The 25,058-nt window shown below is 37.8% G+C and overlaps 1 protein-coding gene across 5 annotated transcripts in view; it reads right to left on the bottom strand.

The window, feature by feature from the left end:
* LOC106782711 (uncharacterized) overlaps nt 1–25,058 on the bottom strand; it is a 130,615-nt gene that overhangs the window by 51,115 nt on the left and 54,442 nt on the right. For 2 of the 5 annotated variants that reach the window (XM_070254626.1, XM_070254625.1), the window contains 4 exons: nt 20,519–20,661; nt 19,838–19,980; nt 19,139–19,251; nt 18,417–18,602 (listed from right to left, as the gene is read on the bottom strand). In XM_070254626.1, coding sequence (XP_070110727.1) covers nt 18,503–18,602; nt 19,139–19,251; nt 19,838–19,980; nt 20,519–20,597 — 435 coding nt within the window. In that variant the 5' untranslated portion in view covers nt 20,598–20,661 and the 3' untranslated portion in view covers nt 18,417–18,502. Of the gene's footprint in view, nt 1–17,261; nt 17,390–18,416; nt 18,603–19,138; nt 19,252–19,837; nt 20,021–20,518; nt 20,662–25,058 lie in introns of all 5 variants that reach the window. The other 3 variants (XR_011433805.1, XM_070254624.1, XR_011433806.1) reach the window with 3 other exon arrangements.

The following is a 25,058-nucleotide window of genomic DNA, read 5'->3' as shown; positions in this document are numbered from 1 at the left end:
AGCCTTTTTACACTGCTAACAAGCCAGGTTCCTTCCATTCTGTACTTATATAACTGATCTTTAAAAATCTAAATATAGGGCTTTGTATCTGCTGAATATTGTCTTGGTTTATATTAAGTGTTTGCAATAGCTAAAACTATATCGAAATGCATATACGGTCATGTACCGCATAATGATGTTTTGGTCAATGGCAGACCACATACACAACAGCGGTCCCATAAGATTAGTACCAAACAGCCTAGGTATGTAGTAGGCGATATCATCTAGGTTTGTGTAAGTACACTCTGTGATGTTCGCACAAGCATGAAATCGCCTAACGACGCATTTCTCAGAACGTATTGCCATTATTAAGTGATGCATGACTGTACGTGAACAAAAGGACTGTAAAGCCATGGCTCTGGTTAGCCTATGAGACTTAACGGATTCACACTCATTTTGTCATTCTCATATCCCATAGTTTTCGACTAGAAAGTAAACATCTCTCCATAGGTTAATTCATTCCACTTTTAATCCTGCTGTAACTAGTTATTTCATTTGCTCTTCAAAGTGACACATCGTTTTCTAAGTGAGACTACTGAGGCACAGTAAGATTAATAACTTGCCCTAGGTCACACCATAAGTAAATTCCAGGGTCAGGATTCAAATTCAGATACCTCAGGACCAAATCGCATATAGTAGTCCCCTTTGTCTGCGGTTTCGCTTTGCACATTTTCAATTACCCAAGGTCAACCTCGGTCTGGAAATATTGAATGGAAAATTCCAGAAATAAACAATTCACAAGTCTTAAATTGTATGCCATTCTGAATAGTGTGATGAAATCTCGCACGGTTCTGTCCCATCCCGCCCAGGACATGATCATCCCTTTGTCCTGTTTATCTATGCTGTATAACTACCTGCACATTAGCCCCTTATTTAGGAAAAAACATAGTATATAAAGGATTTGGTACTATCCGAGGTTTCACGCTTTCACTGGGGGTCTTAGAATGTATATCCTGTGGATAAGGGGGGACTACCGTATGCTTTTCACTATTCCAGGATCTCCAATTTAGGCGAAAGGTAATTTGAAAGTGAAAATAATGGCAAAGAATTTCTAAGAGAGACACTTTGGAATAAATTGTATCCCCCTGATAAAGAGAAGTCTGATTTCCCAAAGAGTTTATTATAAGTTCCCACTAGCAAACCATTTTCCTTAAGATACTTCTCTTCTCTGCTCTATAGTCTCAAACAATTAGAGATCAAAATACTAAAAGAAATTTCAACTGTGAAATTTATGTCAAATTTTGAATTTTCATCCTTATGACTGAAGAAGCTGGCAGAGGTAGAAAACAAAAGAAGATCTAAAGAACAGAAATGAGATCTCCATTGTGGGCTCCATGTGAATAAACTGTGTTTGCGCAATGACAAACCAACTCTGAAATTCAACTTTAAAAAAAATGTGCATAGAAAAAAAATCTGCACACCTACTTGTTTGGTGGGAACAAGCCAAGATAGACTAGTGATAAATTGAAATTTAAAAAATTTTGGCAATTTGGGTGGGGGTCACATAGAGTGAATATGCGTGAAAAATATTTGCATCACCTACCAGGTTTCCAGAATAACTCCCTATGTGATAAAAGATCAAAGCAATTTTTATTACCAATGAATTCAAGCAACTGCCAATTTAGTGACAATATTTTTCTCAAATAAGTTAATATTCTACTGAGACAAACTGGATAATCACTTGTTTGAATAATGGCATTATGACCACACAATGTACGAACCTTTTTAACTATCTTGAAAATTCAATTTCTTATTAAATAAAAATACATGATGGTTCATCTTCATTTGCAGCAAATCTGTGGATGCTCAATTCATTTGATGACTTACTTAATTACAAAGTAAATAAGCGACTCATGGGAATCTCTTATTAGATGGCAACAATAAAAACTAAAGATCTTATTTTCTCTGTGAGCTTAACTTGCTCCTCTATGGTTTTCATGAATAGGATTTTTTAATGCCTCCATCTATTGTTGCCACTCTCAGAAAATGTTTTTCATAGAAGCTTAACTGTAACTTTCACCAATATTACAAGATTGCTTCATTTCTGAGGTCACCAAACAAATCAAGTTAATTAAATGTATTTCTTTGTAATCAACATAGCAGATGACTACATCTTAAGAGAGAGTTATATTAAGTCTTCTGTAAACATGTTTCCTCCATTATAAGTCTGAGTGTACATGTGCTTATGTTAATTATCTATTCACCAATTAACTTACTCATTGACTACCCACCTTGTGTCAAACACTGTGCTAAATCAAGGAGATCTGAAGAAATAAGGCACATTCTTCAGATAGGTACAGTCTATTGGGTAAGACATGAATATTCACTTAAATTTCATCACAGTGGGATAAAAATAGTATCACAGAGAATTAAGCTCAAAGATGTCATGGGGACCTAGAAAGATGACTTTCACGCAGCAGGCACTCAATAGATATTTGCTGACTGGATGAACAAGTGAATGAATCACAGCTGCACTAGGAGAAAAGAGGAGAAGCACCTACATCAAACTAGGGCAATTGTGCTAGGGATTGGAGTCAAGGATAGGAGGAGATGTTTGACTTTACCTATATTTATTTCCAGAATATTCTGACCTCCTTGGGGTTGAGGGTGGGAGGGGAAGGGAAATGAGAAAAGGTAGAACAATTTTAATTGTCCATCTAAGAGGATTTTATTATAAGGTGATTTCTCTTACATGGCAGGCTCTCAGCCTGAATCTTGAAGGAAAGCACAGTTATTTTTATGCTGATTACCTTGAAGCCCTAAGATCTAAACTGACATATTTGGATTTAAGTGGTTGAGAGCAGAACAGGTCTCTAAGTTCAGTATATAGTCCACAATGTCACACTCCAGAGAACGTATTAATGAAAAAGCTTTCTATATTTGAAGGCAGATTTCAACCAATTTCTGTGACAGTAAATTAAAGGTTTGGCTTAAGATGCCAACAGAATAAAGGAACTCTAGTATCAGGCACACAGCTACAGTGGAATCTTTATAAATAAATTTATAATCATCCCCTCTCTAAGGTCTATCTTTAATATCCCTTAGTGTCTAGAATGCAAGTGAGAATTCAAGCATTTACAAAGACAGCTGTTGACACAAAGTAATGATAGTCTCCTGGTTAAAACCCTATTCAAATGATAAACTTTCTGAAAACTCATTTTATTACAAAAACTCAAGAAAATGAAAACAATGAGTCTAGGTTTCCTCCACTTACGCTGCCTTACACAATGATGAGTCTACTAAAGAAGAGAAGCTGATTCCTGTCTAAATATTTGTCTTCTTTGAAAGCTGGCTTAGAATAAATTGTCCTTCTGCTACAACCTCCAAGAATGTAGAAAAAATAAAAGCAATGTCATGTCTTGATTGTTTAGTCTCTGCCACCCTACATCACCACATTACTGCTGTCAGACTTTTATATTTTGCTCAACTGTCCTTCTGTCATACCCCTGGATCAATTTCTAACTCTAGATAATTTAATTAATAGATCTCTATTCCTGCTCCAAAGCTATTCAATGATGCTAAAAAGAAACTTACAGCACTGCACAAATTGATGCCATTACAAAGGGATGACTTCTGAAACTCCTGCACTGGAACCTACTCAGCTCCCTGTCCTAGTCCTCAAGGCAGCTGTTACAAGTCTTTACTACTATTCTCTTGTCAACTCAGAGCTGACTACCTTGCTTCCTACTTCCTAAAGAATAAAGAGCCCAAGAGGAAGAATCTTCATTTTGCCAATTGACAATTGTCTTTAGCTTCTTTCCTCCTCTCTTGGAGCAGAGAGGAATACATTTTTCTTTCCAAGGTGGATTGTACATTTTTCTTTCTCTTCCAGGTGGATTGTACCCTCTTCCACCTCCCCCAGGAGGTAATGTGTTTCTCTTCTGTTTCTCTCTTTCATTAAAAACTCATCTCTCTCATTTTCTCAACATCCTTCCTTTGATCCTACCACTGCTTGTAGCCACCATTCTATCCTCCATTCCTTCAACATCAAATGTGTAGAAAATGTAGGCTGCCTGCTATTGCAGACTCTTAACTTCCTCACGTCATATTCATTATTCCATCTATTATAATATGTTTTATATTCCCACTAATTCACTCTTTCTGAGATGACCATAACTTCCTTATTTCCAACCAAATGCTGATGCTTTGTCTTTACGCTTTTTGTTTTACGCAGCTTAGTGAAATTTGGCACCAATAGGACTTCCTTCTGCTCAAAATCCAATTTGCCTTGATTTCTGTGTGTCTCTCTTCTTTAAGCTTCTCTTGCTTCATTCTGTCCCCATTGACAGACTCTGCAATTCTACTCATCCTTGAACTGTGCGCTAGTTTGCCAGGTTTCTATCTGTGGTACTCTCCCCTGCTTTAATTCATTCTCCTAGACTTGGGGGTGAGGGGAAATGTGCTCTACAGCTACATAAATACTATCTCCTCTATTCAACACTCACCTGTCTCAAAAGGTACAAATAAGAATGAAACAGTCACAATTCTTTTGAGTTCCATGCCCACATTACTAATCTCTGGAGATCTGTACTAACATTCCTCCCACATGTTTCAAACTTAACATCTATCCCTCTCCTCATCCCCAGGAAGTTATCCTACTTCCAGAATTAATCATAATGGCATTATCAACCATTACAGTCTTCTAAGCCAGAACATCCAATGCCATCCTTGACTCCTCCCTCTTTCTGTCCTATCCTATTCAATTGGTCACTAACATTTATCACGCTATCTCAGAAATGTTTATTGAATCCAGGCTCTTTTCTTCATTCTCCTCATTAAGCCTAAAATCAGCTCCTTATTATTTGGGAGGCTAGAAAATTATAAAATCTTCCTTATCTTTCCCTTCTTGTTTCTTCTTAGAGCCAGTATGTATATTTTCCCATGGTTGGCAGAGCTAGCCATCTTAAAAAAAATAATAATAGCAACAAAGGATTTCAAATCACAAGCCTTTTCAAGAAACAAAAATGCAATCATATACCTTGGTGGCTCTTTTCTACAAGATTAAAAATTCAGATTCCTTTCCTTTGCATTCAAGGCACATCGCCATCTGACCCCATCACGTCTTTCTGATTTGTCATGTTACCTCTCTTCCTTCACGTGTACATATACTCAAAGCCTCACCATATTGAAATTCCCACCATAATTGTGGGGTACTTTTGCAGGTGTTATTTTCTCTGTCTGGAATGATTTCCCCCACCATGTCCTCATTCCACATCCTTTAATAATTGGCTTGAATTTCATCTTTTTAGGCGAAACCTTTCCCAGTTACCCCAAAGAGTTACTGAAACCAACTAAATCTTTCCTAATTCCTTGTGTGGAAATTTATCCATTTATGCTGACTTGACAGTGAAGTCCTTTAGGACAGATAATTCATCTTACTCATCTCTGTATCTCCAGAGCCTAGCACAGTGCCTGGAATATAGGAAGCAGTCGGTAAATACCAAATTGATAAACATTTTTGATACTTACATGTTTTACATTAATCACTGAAAATTAACAATGGGAATTCAGATAGGGAAAGGAAATCACCATTATTTTCATTTCAATATGTCGATCATGCTAAACACAAAGACTACTTTCACAAACTAGGTAAAGAGGTCATAAAGAAAGCAGATTTGTAAACCTCTTTATAAAGCTATATTTCTGGAATAATTTTGTACAGTTAACAAGATAGCTTGATAACTAATACATTCCTGCCAATTATATTATAAAATCTTATGTGATCATGTAAGTTTATATTTTTCAATCTACCTATCTGAATTATATGTTAAGACTATAACGTGCTATTAAATGTACTTGCAATAGCTATACTGGCTACTTTTGTTAAAATAAATGTTTTTTCAATAATAAAATGACTTCATATTTATAGAAGTCAATAAATATTTTAAATGGATCACATTTTCATGTATTAAATTTATTGTGTATTTATCCTCTTGGTAATGTTTTGCTCTTTAGTTACCTAGATCTGATCATCTTTTCTTTCCATCCTATTCAAAAATTTTACAAATACAATTTTGAAATTTTTTTTGCAATAAAAACTTCATAAGTTAAAGTTTTCTTAAGTTCATTTTAAACAGTCTGTCACCACAGTGATATCAAAACAGAAATCTAGTTCTGAAAATTTTCTTTGGATTATATTGAAAATTCTAGAATAATAAAAATAAAAATGATCTTAGTAAAACAGAAGCCACCTGTGTATTATCCACCCATAATCAAATATGCAAAAACAACGATGTACATTTTGTTAGTTAATGAATAAGAAGAGTGACAGACTTAGTAATACATGGCATTGTCTCCATATATTTATGGTTTTCATGAAAGAAACCATTTGCAATTCACAGTATGAAGCTTGAAGTATTCATTACTGCAGAAGACAAGTGTTACTCTCAGTTTTCACTGTAAACCTTTTCAGTCTTTGTTGTCATATCCAAGCATCTGCTATACTACAGTAGAGAAATCTAAACACAGCCCCATGCAGCTGTCAATTTTTGTTTAAACTTTTGTCAAAACCAAATTCTTTGTAAGCAGTTATTCATTTGAGAAGATTTGCATTCATCGCTGATTACCTAGGCATTCTTAACTCAGAACTGTTTCCATGCTCACTTGTGATTCTGTAAGCATAATAATAGGAGTTAAGTATTAATATTTTTCTAATTGCTTTGTGAATACCTTAAGGGAAACCATTACATTGATTTTGCCTTAGACACCTCTAAATAATCTGTACACATCTGACAACTAAATTTCACCTATTTCAAAGTATAAATTCCAGAGAGAAAATGAGAACCTAGCATTTTCCAATTAAAGTCTTTCATAAGCCATCAGCAACAAAGTGAAAGAAAAGTGAACATAACATGAAGATTAAAATGAGAGCTTCTCCAATAGGGGTGACCAAGGTTTCCATGAAGGTAATCCTTCTTATATTACTTCCTTTACTATTTCCTTTTCTAATCATAGAGAGTAAGTCCAAGAGTCACTTTCCATATTTCCGAAGGGTACAACTCAGTATAGCAATAAGTGAAAAGAAATCACTCATTTTCTCTACCCTCATATCCTGGATAGAAAACAAATTGAAGTCAGATATCATATGTATTAGGATATCTAAGATCTACAGTGAAAATAAATGTAAGTGATCCCTTTTAACAAATGTAATGTTTTCTAAGAACTTCTTTTTTCTTCATGTGTCTAAAAATAAATACTCAGAGTTCTCCTTTATTGGTAATACAAAAACCAAAGATAAAAGCTGAGGTTTTATGATATCACACTCATTACACATGCAGGTTAGTGTGCTAATACTTTTAAGGAAATATTTTAACGTTATGATGGAAATGCTAACATAAAATGAGAAGTATATTTTAGGAAGCATAGTCATTAAAGTTTGGATTAAACCTACTCATTAAAGTGTGTGTCTGGGAATTCTTAATCAGGTATTTACATCTACTTTCAGTTGGCTTGAGATTTAATATAGTTGAATAAGGCAGAGCCATAATAATAAACGATTAACAAGATCCACATTTCTTGCTCAGCTTAAGAAAATTTTCAAAAGTCCATTAAAAATAACTACAAGCTCTGCAATAGCGTATTTGTAGTTTTAAGGAACTCTAAGAGCTGATAGCCAATAAAATGAGTTCAGAAGGCTCAACTGGCTTGGGCAAAAGCACAAACTGGCTATTAGTAAGATGCAGAGAATAAAGAGTAGAACAGAAAGAAGGAATCAGGTGGCACGAATGAAGAGGAAGACAAAGCAAGAGAAAGTAGGCTGATTTTGAGTTTGATGTATGTGATGAGAGCTACCTAAAGTTCTCCAGTGAGGGAGTGACATAGTCAAGATGGAAGTCAGTAAATATGACTCTGAGGGCTGTAACGGGTTTTATAGAAGGGAAAAAAGATGAAAGAGTAAGCAAAATGTCTTAGCAGTCTAGTGCAAAGGAATATGAAGACCGCCATTTACATCATTCAGTATTCTAGGCTAGTAGTCTATCTTTGTGCACCAAAGAATATGGCTCGCTTATATGACATTGAATGAATTTCAAACGATTAGGGTGGTATTTACTCTCTATTATTCATCTGAACCTGATGTCATAGTCCACAGATTGAAATTCACAGCTCTTTTGTGTGTGTGTATTGGGGAGGGGGGTTTTTCACACTGACCGACACAGTGTCATTGTTGAATATTTGAACGAGTCACTAACTAGCTTCACATAAACATCTGAATTTCCAGCTTTAAAATTAGAAATTTTATTTGCCACATTTCCCACTATTCTGTATCATTGCTCTGATTGAGCTCCCTTCATGAATAATGTGACCTGCTCATTTGAGTTCACAATCTTGGATCTAAATCTTCCAAAAAGGATTTATATTTCGACATAATTTTCCCCAAATGGTTTCCCTTGCTACGTAAAGTACTAATTTAAGAATTCCCTATGTTCATGTATGCTTTATTGCTTACAAAGAACTTTCATACTTAGTACAATTCACACAGTCACCCTATGAGTTAGGCAAGGTATATATCATTTCCACCATTTTACAGGTGAGAGAAAAGAAGTTGTGACAAACCAAGAGATACATCCTCCTGGTAAATGTCCGTATTGGTACTAGGTCTTAGATCTTTTGTCTCTTAGTAATTGGTCTTCCCATTCCTCTGAGCTCCCAGGGCTATACCTCAATTTTTATATTCGGAGATTCAGCCAACAGGTCTACCTTATTATGACATCCTAGCTTTCACATTTCCTCCCACTCCATCTTATCTCTGGACTGCAAACTCTGCCCCATCTCAGCTTCTGCTCACTCCTGTCTAGCCTCAACTGATCCTTCAGTTCCCAACTAAAACCTCTCTTCCTGAGGAAACTTTCTCAGACACACCCCAAGACTTGGCTAGATATCCTTGCTAGTTACACTCATTGTGCCCTCTACTCACTCTGTTGTCACATGCTTAGCACTAGATGGATATGTGCCTCCCTGTCTGGGTCATCAGTGCTACAGGATAGGGAATAAGGGGTTCTCATTCATAGCAGTGTCTCCAGTCCCTAGAAGAACTGTGCTGGCATGATGCCAAGTTTTTGGTTTTGTTTCTAAAAATAGTGTTTTAAATGTATTAGTCTATCTTAATAAGAACAGCGACAGCCAATTATTGAGCACTTACTAACAATTTCTTCAGATATTCAGATGTCTTTATTCATATCAGAACTGCAGGATTCTGGATGGGGATAGAGCACGGGTCCAAAAATAGGATACTGGGATTCTCTTGTGCCACTTTCTTGACATGTATAGGGATGTGCTACTTTCACACTTTAGCTGACATTTACTTAGTTTTGGCACTTCTTATCAATGACCCTTAAATTTTGTGTGGCCCTAACCAATGTCTAGTTTGCAACCAAGATCGTGAGGCAGCCTATTTGGCTTAGATGGGCAATATTTTTTTGTTTCTTGGCCTTGTCTAGTTTGCCAGTTGGCAATGTATGATTACAGTCTATATTCTTTAACGTGCTTATTTTTTTATAAGCACAATACTTTTTCCCTGGAATTCTAAAAAAAGAGTGTTTTAAAACACCCTCTAATCTCCCTATGGATTACTTACTCATTTTCATTTTTTAAAACGAAAGCTTCCATTATGTCAAGGTTCCCATAGCTAAAATTGAATAAGTACAAGCTTATTGTTTAAACCAAATGCTATATTAGGTATGCCTTGCCTTGTAGATCCTTGAGGGCAAGACTTAAGTCCTTTTAATAGTTAGGAACTCATTAAGTACTGATGGATTTTATCACAGGAAAAGAAGGAAATAAAAGTCATCAGCAGATGGAGTTTTTGAAACCATAAGGAAGCTGCTGGCCATCAACATGGCAAAGATAGCCAGTAGGGAGATATTGAAAGCATAAATAAAATTTTTCTTTTAACCACTCTAACTTTTAGCTATTGTCCAGACACAAAGAATGTGATGTGGAGAAGCAGAGAAACAATGTGCAACATTCCATAAAAACAGTAGTTCCACTGGGAGACTGAATCAGAGTCCCAAGAAAACAGGTCGTAAATGAAAAGAGCCCAAGAAAATTCACATTGTGCAAAAACACTGATAGAGGTATTTACCATTACTAAATGTAAAACTCGTCTTTACTTTTCTAGATCTTGGCTGCATGTCACCTGTACTGTGAAGCACTTCCTGGCTACACAGCCTGAGTTTGTCACTTCCTCGACATTCATACGCCAGTCAGTCCCTTTGCTTATTATACCAAGTGCTACAATGCTCTAAATCTCTCTCTGCATCCCTGTGCCTCCCTAGACAGGCTGGAAACTTCTTGAAGGTGAAACCAAATTGCTACAATTGCTTCTCCAAGATCTAGCAATCTCCCACACGACCTGGTGCACAGTAGGTACTCCATAAATGAATGATCAATGTATGAATGATTACATTAAATTTGAACAATAGATTAGATACCAAGGCAGAACATTGCTTAAGAATAAGAAGAGAGCTTCATTTGAATTTCAGGGTACTAATGTCACCAATGTCACGGTCAGAAAAGGGCTCCATTATAATAACAAACAAGGATCCTCTGTATTTCCTGCCATTATTTTTACCTTAACTGAATACAGAGAAAGCTCTACATTAACATAACTGTAACACTTGCAACGAAGTAATTGGTCCAAACAGATCTTCTAATCTAGCACTTTCTTCTTGAAGTCAAAGCCCAATTAAAATGAACCATAACTGACACTAATGTCATGTCAATGCAGCATTTCAAACAGCAGTGGTGTGCCTGGAGGGCTGGGCCAGGAACCAGGCAAAACTAAGTGTTGCCTTGAAATTGGGGATATGATGTTGCTAAATAAACCTCAAAAATAGTGACTCTGACATTTCTGTGTAGTAAGCCTTTTTCTCTCCTCTCTTCCCTGCAGACGCTTCTACAGATGGATGCGGAGACAGGCACCTGCTACAGGCCCTGCTCCCCCCTGGGAAACATGTGTTCGCTATTTTTCATGGCTATTCTATTTTAAGATTTGTTTCAGGAATGCTGAGAAAGGGACCGCCACTAAGCTAACTTGCTCTGCCTAGCAAGAAGCAGGTGACAAGCGTTTCTTCAGTCACTGTGGGAACTAACTAGAAATGTTTGCTTCACTGGCTTTGTTATCATGTGTCTTTTAATTTCTTCAACTACTTGGGTACAGCGGGAGAGAATATTAATTAATCAGCACAACAATGAGCCTGTCCTCTGGAAAGAGCACGGTATCTCTGCGATATAGTGTATCTCTATTATATGACATGAGCTAATTTACAGTGGCCTTCCTTTCTCGGTTATGTAGGTTACGAGAGGACAGGCCTTCAAATAATAGACGTGTTCCATACAAAATTAATTTAATTTCACTGGGTATATTGTTAAGATACTCTACTCAACTTTGGTTAGACAAAAAACATGAAAAATAGGGACCATGATTTTTAACTTTTAACTGTGTTTTAGTATATTTCCAACCTGGGTATTACTCAAGACCTCCCAGTAAATATTGAAATTAAATCTATGGCTGGTAAACAGAAGGGGCTCGTACTGATGGGCTAGATCCACAAACCGTTTCTGGAAGCATCCAGATCCTCTGTGGAGCGTCTGCGTGTGACGTGGTCAGACTAAGATTCCCCCAGGGCACTCAGAAGTTTGGACCGAGGCCATGAGACATAACATCTGGCCATAAGACTTCTCTTAATGAGTGAGGAAACTGCCTTATCTGCAGCCATCTTCATATCCCAAAGGCCTGGAGCAGTGCTCCTCAAGGCATTGTCTGTGCATCGGGCCTGGCACAGGCAGTTTTGGTATCCATCCACCAAGAAATAAGCTAGAAATTGTGACTGAGTCTTTAGAAGCCCCTATAGCAATGTGACAGAGTAACTTTACATTTGTTGAATCTAACAATAAAGGTTTTGTATGTCTTCTTTAATCTTATTTTTCCAGTAATTCAAATTTCTTCTATCTTATGAAAAGATCAAACCACAACAGATTGTAAAGTAAGAGAGGGGGAAAGGTCCTTTTCGAGAATTAGAAGATTCAGAATGATGGTGCAGCCTAGCGTGCAGGGTCTGACCGACCTGGATGGGATTCCGGCTCTGCCACATAGAGAGCCATGGGGACAAATTACTTAAACCCTGTGTTCCAACTGCTTCATCTGCAAAATGCACATAATGCTATCTATGTCTCTGGAACCTGGGGAAATCCAAAAGCACTGGCTTTGCTGTCAGAGAGACCTTAGTTTCCTCAACTGTAAAGTGCACACAGTATCAGTGTCACAAGGTTGTTTTAAGGATTAGGTAACCTGGGTAAAGTCTGTAGCTGATTGCCTGTTCAGTGCCTAGCAAAACCCCAAAGTTAGCAATTAATATTCTTGAAAGTGTTTTGCACATAGTAGGTACTCAATAAACATTAGCTTTTGTCTTTCCTCATTTGGGTAAAGGATTCTGAAAATGTTAAGCCTCATGGCCTCAGTCCAAGTTTCTGAGCGCCCTAGGGGCATCTCAGCCTGACCATGCCACATAGATGCTCTACAGAATGATCTGGATCCTCTGAGAAACAGTTAGTGGATCTAGCCCACCAATACGGGCCCCTTGTTTACCAGTGAAATTTCTCCTCATTTTTCATCTGAGAATATTCTCCTCTGGGCCATCTCTGAATTAAATGATACAATGCTGGCAGGAAGCAACTGACAAAGATATCCTAAGAATGAACAGAATAGCTATTTCAGGTAATGAGGGGAAATACCAAAGAGACATAATTCTATCCCTTCTTTCACAAATTACGAAACAGTATGTCTCTTTATGCTCTCCCTTGAAAAAAAAAATAGCTTGAGAGAGTAGTCATAACGGGTAAAAGGAAGATTAAAAAAGCTTTTACTCCACTTTCAAGTTTACAAAACACTTTGATTTGATTCTTAGAACACCAGGGCACACGCTTTTAATTCTCACATCATTGATAAGATGAGGCGGCGAAATTAAACGGTTTTCCACACATATATTGCTGGTGAAGGCATACCTTAAACTTGAACCCGGTCCTTCCAACTCTCAAATCTGTGCACAGAAAATACAGGTGAAGTAGAGTTACATAAAAAAGAATATTTCAGGAGAATGTCTCAGCATAATAGTTTGATGTGTGAAAAACTTTAAATCATGAATACAGGCCTTTGTGAAAGAAATACAATGGATAACTAAGAATGAATATATGGATGGGATGTGGGTAGAAAAAAAATGGGTATATCCAAAAATAAAGAAAAGTATTAGGAAAAATGTTCAAAGGACTACAGTTTGTGGTCTAAGGCATAACTAGATTCAAAACCCACAGACAGAAATGGAAAAAAAAGAGGAAAAGCTGACAGACATTCCTAAATGGCCCCGGGCTGAGAGAGAGAGGCAGCCTTTGAGGATGTCAGGCAACCCCAGGAGAGCGCGAGCGCGTACCTTCAGCAGCAGAACTAACCTTACCCCTTGGCCCAGTTAACCATTCCCACTCTGGGAAGATCTCCAGAAGGCAAGGGAGAGATCACACTGTGAAACAAATTTCGCCAGCTGCTGCCAGATGTCTACAGCCTCATCAGCTCGGTATGTGATGTTTGATGAGAGGTCAGTGGCCTCTACAAGGGCAACACCTCAAATGTTCTCGGGCATCTAGACCTTTGTGTGGATAAATTTCAGGTCTGTGCTTGAAAGGAGGTTTTGCCAGTAAAGGCAAGAAGAGAGGCAGGGCGCTGAGAATTCAAAGGGAATAAGAGGAGAATGCATCTTCTGAATAAAAGCTAGCAATGCTGAGGGTAGATCCTGCCTTTTCATGATTTTGCCTAAGATTAGACATCATTCTTTGAATAATGCATCATATAGAAAAATTGCATCAATGGGGTATGTGTGTGTCTGCACAGACGTAATAAATAACAGTAATACTAAAATCATTATTAATGTTTGTTGGCCTTTTACCATATGCCTACAACTGAGCTTTATACTCATCATTCCATTTAATCTTTACAGCAAACCAGTGGGGGTGGGTATGATTGCTTTCCTCATTTTATAGCTGAAGAAGCAGGTTTAGAAACTGTTTATACAGCTAGTAAGTGGTAGAGCAGGAATTCAAACCAGTCAATCCAACTCCAGTTTAACCATGACATTTGTGCACGAAACTTAAGCTGCAATGTTTTCATCATATCACACAAACACACACATACACATCAAAATTCTAGACTCTGCAGCAAAGAAGTCAGAGCCCCCTGTCCACTGAGTTTTTAATCTTCTAGTTTAACCCGCACCAAGTACAGCAAATTGGACTAAGAAAGAAAAAAATGCAAGAGTTCATCTTCAGAAAAAATGGGAAACGAAGGGAAAGAGCGAAATGAAAGGGTATAAATCTTTCGGTGTGGAACATCTGTCAAAAGTAGGAATGGAAAACAACGAAGAACTTTCTGTATTTCTTAAAAACAGACAATGGAAATGTAACTGTCTAAAGCTTGAAGGAATTGCATTAAGTTCAACAAAAATTTACAGATTTGATGGAGCTTTCTGCTAAATTCTGACAATGATCATCTAAAACCCCTGGGTAGAAAAATGTGTACGGTATCAAGTAATTATGCTGACTTACATTTCAGCTATCTACTGCCAGTTCATCTGTCTCACAACCTTGTATTTCTCTATTCTGTGCTTTTCAAACTTGAACACGAGCATCTGGGACAGGCGAGAGTGTTGGGGAGAGGGCCAAATAGTGCCTGGCACACTGTAAAAGCTCAATAAATGTTCTCTGAATGAGTCATTAAAGGGCAAACATGGCACACCCTTCTCAAATATCAGATTTACTCAAAGGTAAGCAAATAAAAACTTTTTCTGAAACAGAATACAAAATGTAAATGAATTTCTGAGCTAAAACCCAAAGCTTCAAATTAAAAATGGACTTGCCTTCGTACCTGCTTAGGGCAACTCCCGACCCCAGACCTTTAGAGAGTTCTGTTTCTCTCCTTTCCACCATTTTTATTACTTTAGCTGAAAAATTTGGACAAGTATATGTATATGAATAAATGTGTGAGTGTATTTAACCTGGATCACGGACCATTGACCTTCCTATTTAAAAATGAGTCTGTTGAAGGGAACTGTTATCTTTATGTCACGTTAAGAGAGAAATGGTGCGTCCTTCCTTTTAGCTTATTAATAGAAAGCATGGTGGGTCCCTAAGAAGCACCAGAGCTGAAGAGTGACGGGCCTACTTCCCTCTCTCTTCTCCATGACGATTATGCTGTGACTCATACTTCATGCAATTACTTGAAACAAAAACAAGAGAAAGACATTTCATTCTCCAGCACTTTTCATTTAACAAATTAGGAAAAGAAACACAAAAATATCATCCTTATCCCCCACCCTCTATCCCTTGACCCCAACGATAACTATCCTGAGAAAGGGTTTTGAAAACCAGAAAGCACTAACTAAACAAATGTGAGATCTCATGCTATTGGACAACTAGGAGGCCAGCTAGTGCACTAAAGTGCAGTGGAGGTTAGCTGTGTCAAGTGTTCCAAAGAATCTGGATATATCCATGGCACTGTTGATTTAGTCAAGCAGAGAGGTGCATAGTAACTGAAATATTTGGAACTTATAGATCTTGAACCTTTCTTTAGAAAATAAATGAGTATCAGAGATTCCCCATGGACTCCATGGGACATTTATAAATAAAAATTCTTTGTCAACTTGAGGCCAAATTGGTTAAAGAATTTGTCTGACTGCTAAAACAGAAGGGACCTCACATATTTTGAAAAGATTCCAGGTACTATAGCCATGGTGTGGACATCCACTGGGCCTTTAACTATTTTTAAATTTTTTTGCTAAAACTTCAAGGAAAACAATCATTTTATTTTCCATCGTACCCTCTGTTAACTTTTGACCCAAGCTGATAAGAAATATCCGTAGGATGGGCAGAGAACATAAAACGAAACAAAGGTTATACTCTAGGGTAAGATGGTGCATGTACGGCTCACTCCAGTGAAAGAAGAGGCTTTGTAAAATTTATTTCAACATATAGCATGTGGGCACTAGCTGAAGAATATCATAAATATTCATAATATCAGATTAATTCATAAAAGGAGCTATGATATTATCACAATAATTTGACACTTCTCAGAACTTTAGTCTTCCCACCTTAACTGTATATTGTATTCATCCCTCCTAGCTGGCTCTTGTATAGTGCTCTCAAGCTTCCTTAAAAATATATTCAGGGGCCTGGCCCAGTGGCGTAGTGGTTAAGTTCGCATGCCAGCATCTGTGGCCCTGGGGTTCACAGGTTTGGATCCCGAGTGTGGACCTGACACCGCTTGTCAAGCCGCACTGTGGCAGCACCTCACATAAAACAGGGGAAGATTGGCATAGATTTTAGCTCAGCGACACTCTTCCTCAAGCAAATAGAAGAAGATTGGCAACAGGTGTTGGCTCAGGGCCAATCTTCCTCACACAAAATATATATATATATATATATATATATATATATATATTCAGTATGAATGCAAACTGCTATTATTCATCCCAGTTTCACCACTTCCAAGGAAGTCCCCTCCCAGGAGACAATTCCACAGCCCGCTGCTGCTCAGGGAGAAGGGCTAATGCCTTACCTCACTCTTTCTGTTCCCTAAGCTCTCATTGTAAGGACGGGAGGAAAAGGCATTCAACATGGCAGAGTGACAGGTCAAGGATCAATATAGTGATATGCTTTAGGATATTTTCTTGATTAAGTGAGCTTCATAAAATATTTAAGGAGGTTTATACTTACCACTTAGGAAATAATCAAATTAACAGAACACAGTGAAATCAATTCTCAATTTCTTGTTCTAATAGAAGCAAACAATAACGTAAAATGTATTGTTTGAGGAACTTCACAAATATCTATATTTAAAGGGAATTTCCACCCTGCATGTTTAGTTTCTGCTAACCCAGGAGTTATTATTAAACTGTTTGGAATTCTTCTAGCGCATCGTATTTACGCAGTGATAGAAAGTAGCCCAATAACATGCTGGGTAGAAGGAGACACCCATTTTGGTGGACAAAATCCACCATAGTTAATCCTCGAAAGTGAAATTCTGCATCCTATAATCAAGAGTTGCTGGGTATTTGATTAAATACCCCAGGCATTTTCTCCCCAACATACTTTCGTTTCTCCCCCCAGCTGGCAAACAAGAGAAATTAGACTAAGAACCTGAAGAAACATAAGTACGTACTTTAATACAGAAATGCTTTTACCTGCCGCACCTGCTGTGAATGAAATGGGCCGGGCTTTCAAAATGTTAGTCAGCTTAACTCCCAGTTGGTGGCCCTGGGAAAATGTGGCCATGCAGTTTTACTGCTCTGTTTCTGTTCTTTAACTGCAACTGGAATACAATAGAGGAGCCAAAGGGAAACAAAAGAGACATGGAGCCAGAAGCAACCCAAAGGATGACAACAAAGCAAGCAAAGAAGGTGATAATGAGTCAAAGACATTGTGCTCTCCAACGTTGGCATCCCAGACTATTTTCACGTTGAAGATAATTATGCTTCAGTTAATTGCCACTTGTCCCCTCAAAAATTCATGATATTTTATAAACCACAAATTACCTAATAGAAATTCATCTTTGCAACATTTCAGGAAAAGTCATATGATATACCTAGCCCAAAGAGAGAATGGCTACTATCATGCTGCTCAGACACAGATAAGATATAGCTTACACATTGTGGGAGATTTGGGTATAAAGATAAAGGGTAGCGATGTTGAAAACACTAATATTTTTGGACTACAAAGAGAGCACTTTGATGGATTATAGTATGTGTACCAAATAAAGAGTGCTAGATATTTGAGCATCGGCATTTTGTATCTACGGACACCTGGAACTTCCCATATGTCCGGCTTCTGCATCATCTCTCCATTGTCTTTTGTACTTTTTTTCTTCTCATGCAGATGTTATATTATTACAACAGTAAACACAAGGCTGCCACTTACCATGAAATCTTTATTTCCAATTTTAACTTTAGAACACTTCAAAGTATGCCATTGTCATTGGTTTGTTCACATTTGAGAATTCACACACCAAAAGTTAAACCTCATCAAAAGTTAGAGAATAGTATGCCTTTTTATCCCATAAGAATTACAATGTACATAATTTATTTTTTGTTTAAATATGTTGCATGATATACTGAGTTATAAATTTCTAAGCTGGAAAGGATGAGAAATAATGTAATTGATACATAAATAAAATACATTAAATAGCCTGGCTTTAAATGTCTCAAATTGATCTTAATTTAGACAATGTATATAAAGTTTTATTTTATAGGTTTCTGACAAATGCAAATTTTCTTGGGGCTGGGATAATAATAAATAAAACCAAACGTAATCTCATCTTATGGGAAATGATAAAATCTTACCTCGTCAGATGGGACATCCAGAATGTTTCATTTTCCTTGTTATTTTATTAACAACGCAATAGCAGCCTTCTAACAGACAGTTTTTCTTATAGAATCTTGTCTTTGTGAGTAATCAGAGTCAGGGTACTAACTAGATGATCCACCGAATACAGATTATAAACAATTTTTGTCATTGTTTCAGCCAGTCTGAAAGTTCAGGATAAGGAAAAATGAATTAAGAATTTTCCACTGAACAGCAAAAAGAAAGAATTAGTATTAAGGTAATTCCACACATTATCATGAACTTGTTAGCATTTTATATTTTAACTTTCTTATAATCAACTTTTGATCCCACAAAGTATTAAAACTCAAATTACATCTACCCCCAGATATAGCAAAGTGGTAATTTGGCAAATTTCTACTTTGAGGCCTGAATTATCTTCCTTGATCACCTACTCTACTCAAATTCATTATAAAAATGACCAATTTACCACCTCACTTCACATGAGAAAGACAATCCTACAGAATGTAGGTCCCAGGGTAGAACAACAGAACCCTACCTGGGGACAGATGAGCATGGGAGAGGATGTGCGAGTACCTCAAATTGTTCCAATTATTCTTTTGCTTATAAAACGATTTCTATACTCCCCATTATGAGTTCCAAAAACACACACTTTGAAGCAAGAGCCATTAGCATACGTCATTTTCTACTGCCAGAAGCAGACTCACAATAAATCTCTTACCTTGTAGAGAGAGAGAACAGCACAGGGCTCATAATAGGATGAGTGATGCATAAAATGTTCTTCAGCTCACTTCTCCTGGGATTTACACTTCCAAACCTAGGAACACCGTCTGCCTGCATGGGTGGAATGCTAAGCAATGCAGTAAACAACCAATGCATTATGTATAGCTTTTCGACTTTACAAAATCTAGAAGAAACTGTAAAATCAGTAAACAAATAAGCAAGCATGTGTCTAAAAATTATGGCACAAATTAGCCAGAAAAATACACAGTTTAAATGAGGAAGATTAGGTTGGGCTCATATTTTTAAGTGTGATTGTGAAAATGATATGCTTTTCCTTAGAAGCTGAAGGATTATTTCATTCTTGGCTATAGGTTTAAATGAGAGAGTGTTCTATATTGTAAACACAAGTATTCCACAAGGAAATCACTGGATCTGAATTACAGATAAAATGTTGGTCAAGTAGTCAATTTTCTTCAAACTACCCGAAGGAATAAAGAAGTGAATCTAAGAAAACATATGAAAAAAACTTATAGGCTCAAATTCTCATTTGATTTCCTCACTTAATTTTTTTGAAAAAAGTCACTAATTTTTTTAAGGCATAGTCTCAGATCAGACTTGTTTCCAGTCTAAATCTAGCCTGGGTTCCTTGTGTCATATTTCTTCAGGCATGAGAAGAAAAATCAATGCCCTCACTCACCTTTGGAAGAATTTCACTGCCGACTCTCCATGGTTCTATGGGATCCAATAATCCATGGCTCAGTATTGATTTTTCTATGACACCTGTAGAAACAGCCTCTCCTTCCTCTCTAATAAAATATAGCAACAAAAATCGCGTGGTTTCTGAATGAATTAAACAGAGGCTATTAAGCACAACTTCATCCTGTAAAGAAATGTGGTTTATTTTCTAAAAAAATGTTACCTTTGCTCGATTTTTCGGAGCCATGCAACAACTTTTTAAAGATAATGTGGACATATGTTTTTAAAGATAATTTGAACGCAGTTTTCTTAGGTCTCTTGCCATTAACTCACATATTACAAACAGTATTTCTTTTTCTAAGGAAATAGACAGTGGTAAAGACTATCAAACTTCAATTCTCAATTTTAAAATCTCTCCAAAATCAGAATCCTTTATGAGTATGAATAACCACAATCACGCCTTTAAAATCTAAAGTTTTGATAAAATAGAAGACCCTTTGAGGTGGTGGAGTAGAGTATATCAGATCCTAGAAGAGAGGGTGGGTTGACCTCTTGGGTGTATTTTATATCATTAAGAGTTGGAAGAACAGGCAAAAGCCACCAGCCTTCCCACTTTCCATGACAAAAATAAATGCAAAAAAAAACCACCCTAGGAGTCATGCTCCCAGCATCCTTCACACACCTGATTTAAACCTCAACGGTGTTTGTTTCACCCTGGGCAGACTTCCTTGGGTATGTCTGAATACGTTCCCCGCAGCCATTCTGAGCTGAGTCGAGTAACTACAGTTCGCACCCCACTGTCACTCACTCCATCAGCATGAGAATCTGCAAAATAAAAATGCAGCGTTAAAAAAAATTCCTTTTACGTTTGCTTTTCCCAGTAAAATCCTAGAGAAGAAAACACAAAGCAGGTTGTTTCCCACAATATATGTGACATCTTGGTCAAAAGTGACATGGCCGTGTTGCACTCTGACAGGTTTAGTGTTAAGACCTGACAGATAGAAACCTGCCAGAACAAACTCCCTGCCACGGATATTTAAGCTCATGTTCAAACTTTGATTTCATAGTACCGGATTAGCTTGCACAACAGCGAGCGCTACTGCCTTTCAAGTTCATTATAAATTATGCTATTCTTCACATTATTGTCCATTTAAGCTCCCATTTTACTAAAAGGCAGGCATTTGAACCATTCATCAAACCAGTACACAGTTTTGAATTAAAGAATTAGATCAATCCAAACTCCAGCTCTCAAGAGGAAAGTTCCATTGTTTATCAGGCCATGTCTACACTGGCTGAGCAAAGCGCTCTGTTCAGAAGGAGAAGCGCCTTTGGCAGCTAGAGTCCACATAGCTGACCCATGGATGCTGGGGTGGAGCTTCTTCACCTAATTACACAAGTGCAATGAAATTACTAAGCAGTTCATGAAAATGACCCATGATGACGAAAAAGCACAGCATGATTGTTGTTCTAATTTATTTATATGGTAGTCATTGAGAATGCAACTCAGAGAAGTATAAAAAAAATAAGTGGGATGCTTACACTTTACAGGCAATGATGAATACGGGAACTGAAACAGTTGATAACTCAACATTTAGTTTAACTCAAGTCATTTTCTTCCTAAACAAGACAGTGGTGACACAATTTTAAAGTGCAATACTTTTTCTCAACTGCTCTAGGTTAATCTTACAGCTCTGATTTTATATTTATGGGGGAAAAAATCTTCAGAGTTAAAATAATTAAAAAGATGATTTAGATCTCACACACACAAAAAATGGGTCGAGATGGTAATAGATATTTTGGAGGAAATATTTATACTCTTCCAACTTGCACCATCAAGATTTAGCAAGAACTGTGGGTGCATTCTATTCTGGGGACAGTACAATGCTCTCAAATCATCTTGAATGTTGAGATCCTTTCACCAATTTCTAGAATAAAAGGAGCTTTAGCAGAAATGTTCTACTAACAGCTATGAAATTATAGGCTTCCTCCTCCATCCACCCAAACACACTCCACCCTGTGAAATAATAGATACGACACTAATAACCTTTGGAATTTTGCCAGGCTTCCCCTACCAGTGAGCTGGCAGAGTTGGACCAAATTGCCTTGAAGGAATAAAGTCTCTCTCACCCCCATGGATGCCCTCAAAGAGTGGCACAGAGTATTCCATCCCAACTCTTTGAAGAAAGCAGGAGTGAAGATGTAACTGTCTGGGAATCTATCAGACTGATCTACAAGCTATACCTTACCTCTACTATTATCACCCCAAAATAAATTTGCTGCGTCAAACTCCAAACCCCAGCTTTCCTAATCACTTGGACTTTTCAAGCAGGACTATCTCCCATTTTTGCTACTCCCTTCTTCAGATTTTTCAAGATAGTGGTCCATCTCTCTGTTGGATAATTGTGCAACTTGCATGCTAAATCCTCCTTTCGCTGGGAGCAAAATTCCACCTTCAGACTGAGCCATGGCAACACATTAGTTGATTAATTTATAAATGACCACTCGAATTCTAAAACCAAAATAAATCTAGGTGATCTAAGAATTGCTTTATTTAGCAAAGTCTGTCTAAAATAAATCAAATCTAGTATCTTCTCTTCCTATATGAAAGCCCTAAGAACATCTAAATATAAAACCACTGTCAACATCTTTGCCACGCAACGTTTGAGCACCTCATGATGATGATCATAACGATGATGATGATGATATAGCAAACACTCTTGTGGCATGACCGACTATGTGCCAGGCACTGTTCTAAATGCTTTACATACATGAATTCATTTAATCTCCATGACAACCCTATAAGGTAAGTACTATTAGCTTTCTTTTACAGATAGGGAAACAGAGTCACAGAGCCAGCAAGGAACTTGCCCCAGATCTCAGAGTAGGAAGTGGAAGAGCTAGGCCATCAGGCTCCAGAGTCTATCCTGTTACGTTGCTTCTCTTCTCCTTGCCCAGCCTTGGTAACCAAACCAACGTCATTATGGGTAGAGATTTCTATCAAAAGGTTTTTATTTTACATTGGCTCTTTCTCTCCTATATGTATGAAATTAATAGCCTGGAACTAAAACTTTGCTCTGTAAACTGTTCTGGCCCCTAGGCTTATTTTTCTGCCTCTTCCTCACAGGCATTTTCCTCCATACTGAGCCAGCGTCTCCTTCATTCAGAATAAGTTAGATGCACTCAGAAGCAAAATTGGTTCTCACTGATCATCATTTCAGGATACCATTTACTCTATTAAAATTTAAATTCTGGAAGATGCTTACTGAATGTGGAAAATGTCAAATAAGAAAGGAAATGTAAGAATAAAAATGACTAAATAGGGCGCCTGAGTAGAGTATGTACCTATCTGTAGCCTGATGGAATCGAGCCTCCTGAGGTCAAATCCTAATGCTACATTTTGCAAGTTGCGCAAGTTGTTTTTTCTATGACTTATTTTCTTCGTCTCTAAAATGGGAGTAAAAATAGTACTGCCACTTAGGGTGAAGATTCAATAAATTTATGCACGTGAATTGCTTAACCCAGTACACGGCATGTAGCAAGCAGCCGGTAAATACATGCTGCTGTTATTACCGCCTTCAGTTTGTACAGACCAGCCTCCAGCCGCAGCCAAGCACTAACAAGCAAAATTTTTGCCATTTTGGTGTGAAAGTATTAACACAGATTTTAGGAAAACTAGTTGGGGGTCACAGGAAATCCTTTCAGCTCAGGGACAATTTGGCTTTAAAAATTCATGGTTACATAGCTCCACATATAACGTCATTCCCCTTTACTTTCCAAGAGCACAGGCAAATCACAGAATATAACAAAACTACCTAAAAAGTCATCACCACTTACAATCCTGCCAGACACTCACCCCAAGAGCCAGAAGCAGGTTTTTCTAAATGGTAACGTTTGAAATAACATAAAAGGATTGCTTGCTTAATTGTTTGTTTTTTATATCATAATCCAGATTTATGCACAGTTACTGAAGTGAAATTGACCTGGACAGCAGGGATGCAACGTTAACAACTGTGCAGTTCAGCAGTAGTAAAATTGTCCATACATTCAGCCTGTCTCTTCCTTCCTTTGCTCCCTTCTCCTCTCTATATTCTAAAAGCCTAGGCTTATGCTTAAGTCCCAACTCTTTGAGGCCACATGGTTGACTTAGAAATGGCTACTAAGGAACCTGAAATAGAAATTTCCATTGCAAAGAGCGAGTAATGCAAGGACTAGAGGAAAATGACTCGCTGAATGCCCAATTGCACTGAGCTATTCAGTAAGTGTTACACAAAGAAAAAGGAACAGATTGAAACCTTTTTCCCTTGCAGCTCTAAAATGGACACGGTCACCAGAGAAAGAGCAAGAAGCCCGGAGGCCCAGCAAGAGAATCAAGGAGAAGCTATTCTAGGTAAAGCTCACAATTTTGCCCATATATTCCCAGGATGCGCTGAACTGCCTTTTTATGGTCCAGGTGCTGTGGGACTTGAGACCCACGTGCTGGTCCCCAAGGGGCTGGCAATGAGGAGGGAAACCTTGCCACATTTCCCAGTGCCTCAGAGATGGCACATTCTTTGGCAATCCTGAGGGGAAGGAAGTATTGTATACAGTTGGACCCTAGTCAGGAATTACACTTTTGAATAACGGGGTCAGTGTGTAGTCTCATCTGGAATCAAGAGAGTAGACAGAAAATGGAGCGGTAAGACGAAGCACACGAGGTCGCAATTCTAATCCTACAACTGCGCTTGGGAAAGCTCACCACCTTCAATGCTCAGAAGGCACGAACTCATAAACTCACAGACCAGCAGACTTTCACTCTGAGATGAGATTTTAGCAATAACCAGCCTCCGGTTCTCCAGATGAGCATGGCGTGTCCCAGAAATAGTCATCTGCCTAGAATATCATCGAGTGAGGGGCAGTTCTAGGATTAGAACTCATGGAGGTAGAAGGCGGTTGAAGTGTTAGAGAAGAAATAAATTTTCTAATAGAATCCAATTATTAGAAGGAAAATGGACAGGCCAGGAAACACACAACAACGTCTACTGGCAAGAGATGTCAGCATCCTCAACAGGGAATTATCTACACAGACATAGAGGCATGAGGAGGAGATGCAGCCTTGGCATTCTGCATCCAAGAGGATGTAGTGAAGAGGGCCTATCAGGAGCTGGTTTGTTATTGGGATAATCTGGTTTGTTACTTGAGATGATGAGCCGTCTGTAGCAAAGGAAATGGACCATTTCAGCAAC

The sequence above is a fragment of the Equus caballus genome, chromosome 28, assembly GCF_041296265.1.
Source record: "Equus caballus isolate H_3958 breed thoroughbred chromosome 28, TB-T2T, whole genome shotgun sequence".
NCBI classification, from domain to species: Eukaryota; Metazoa; Chordata; class Mammalia; order Perissodactyla; family Equidae; genus Equus; species Equus caballus.
This window is presented reverse-complemented; position numbering and strand designations above follow the sequence as displayed.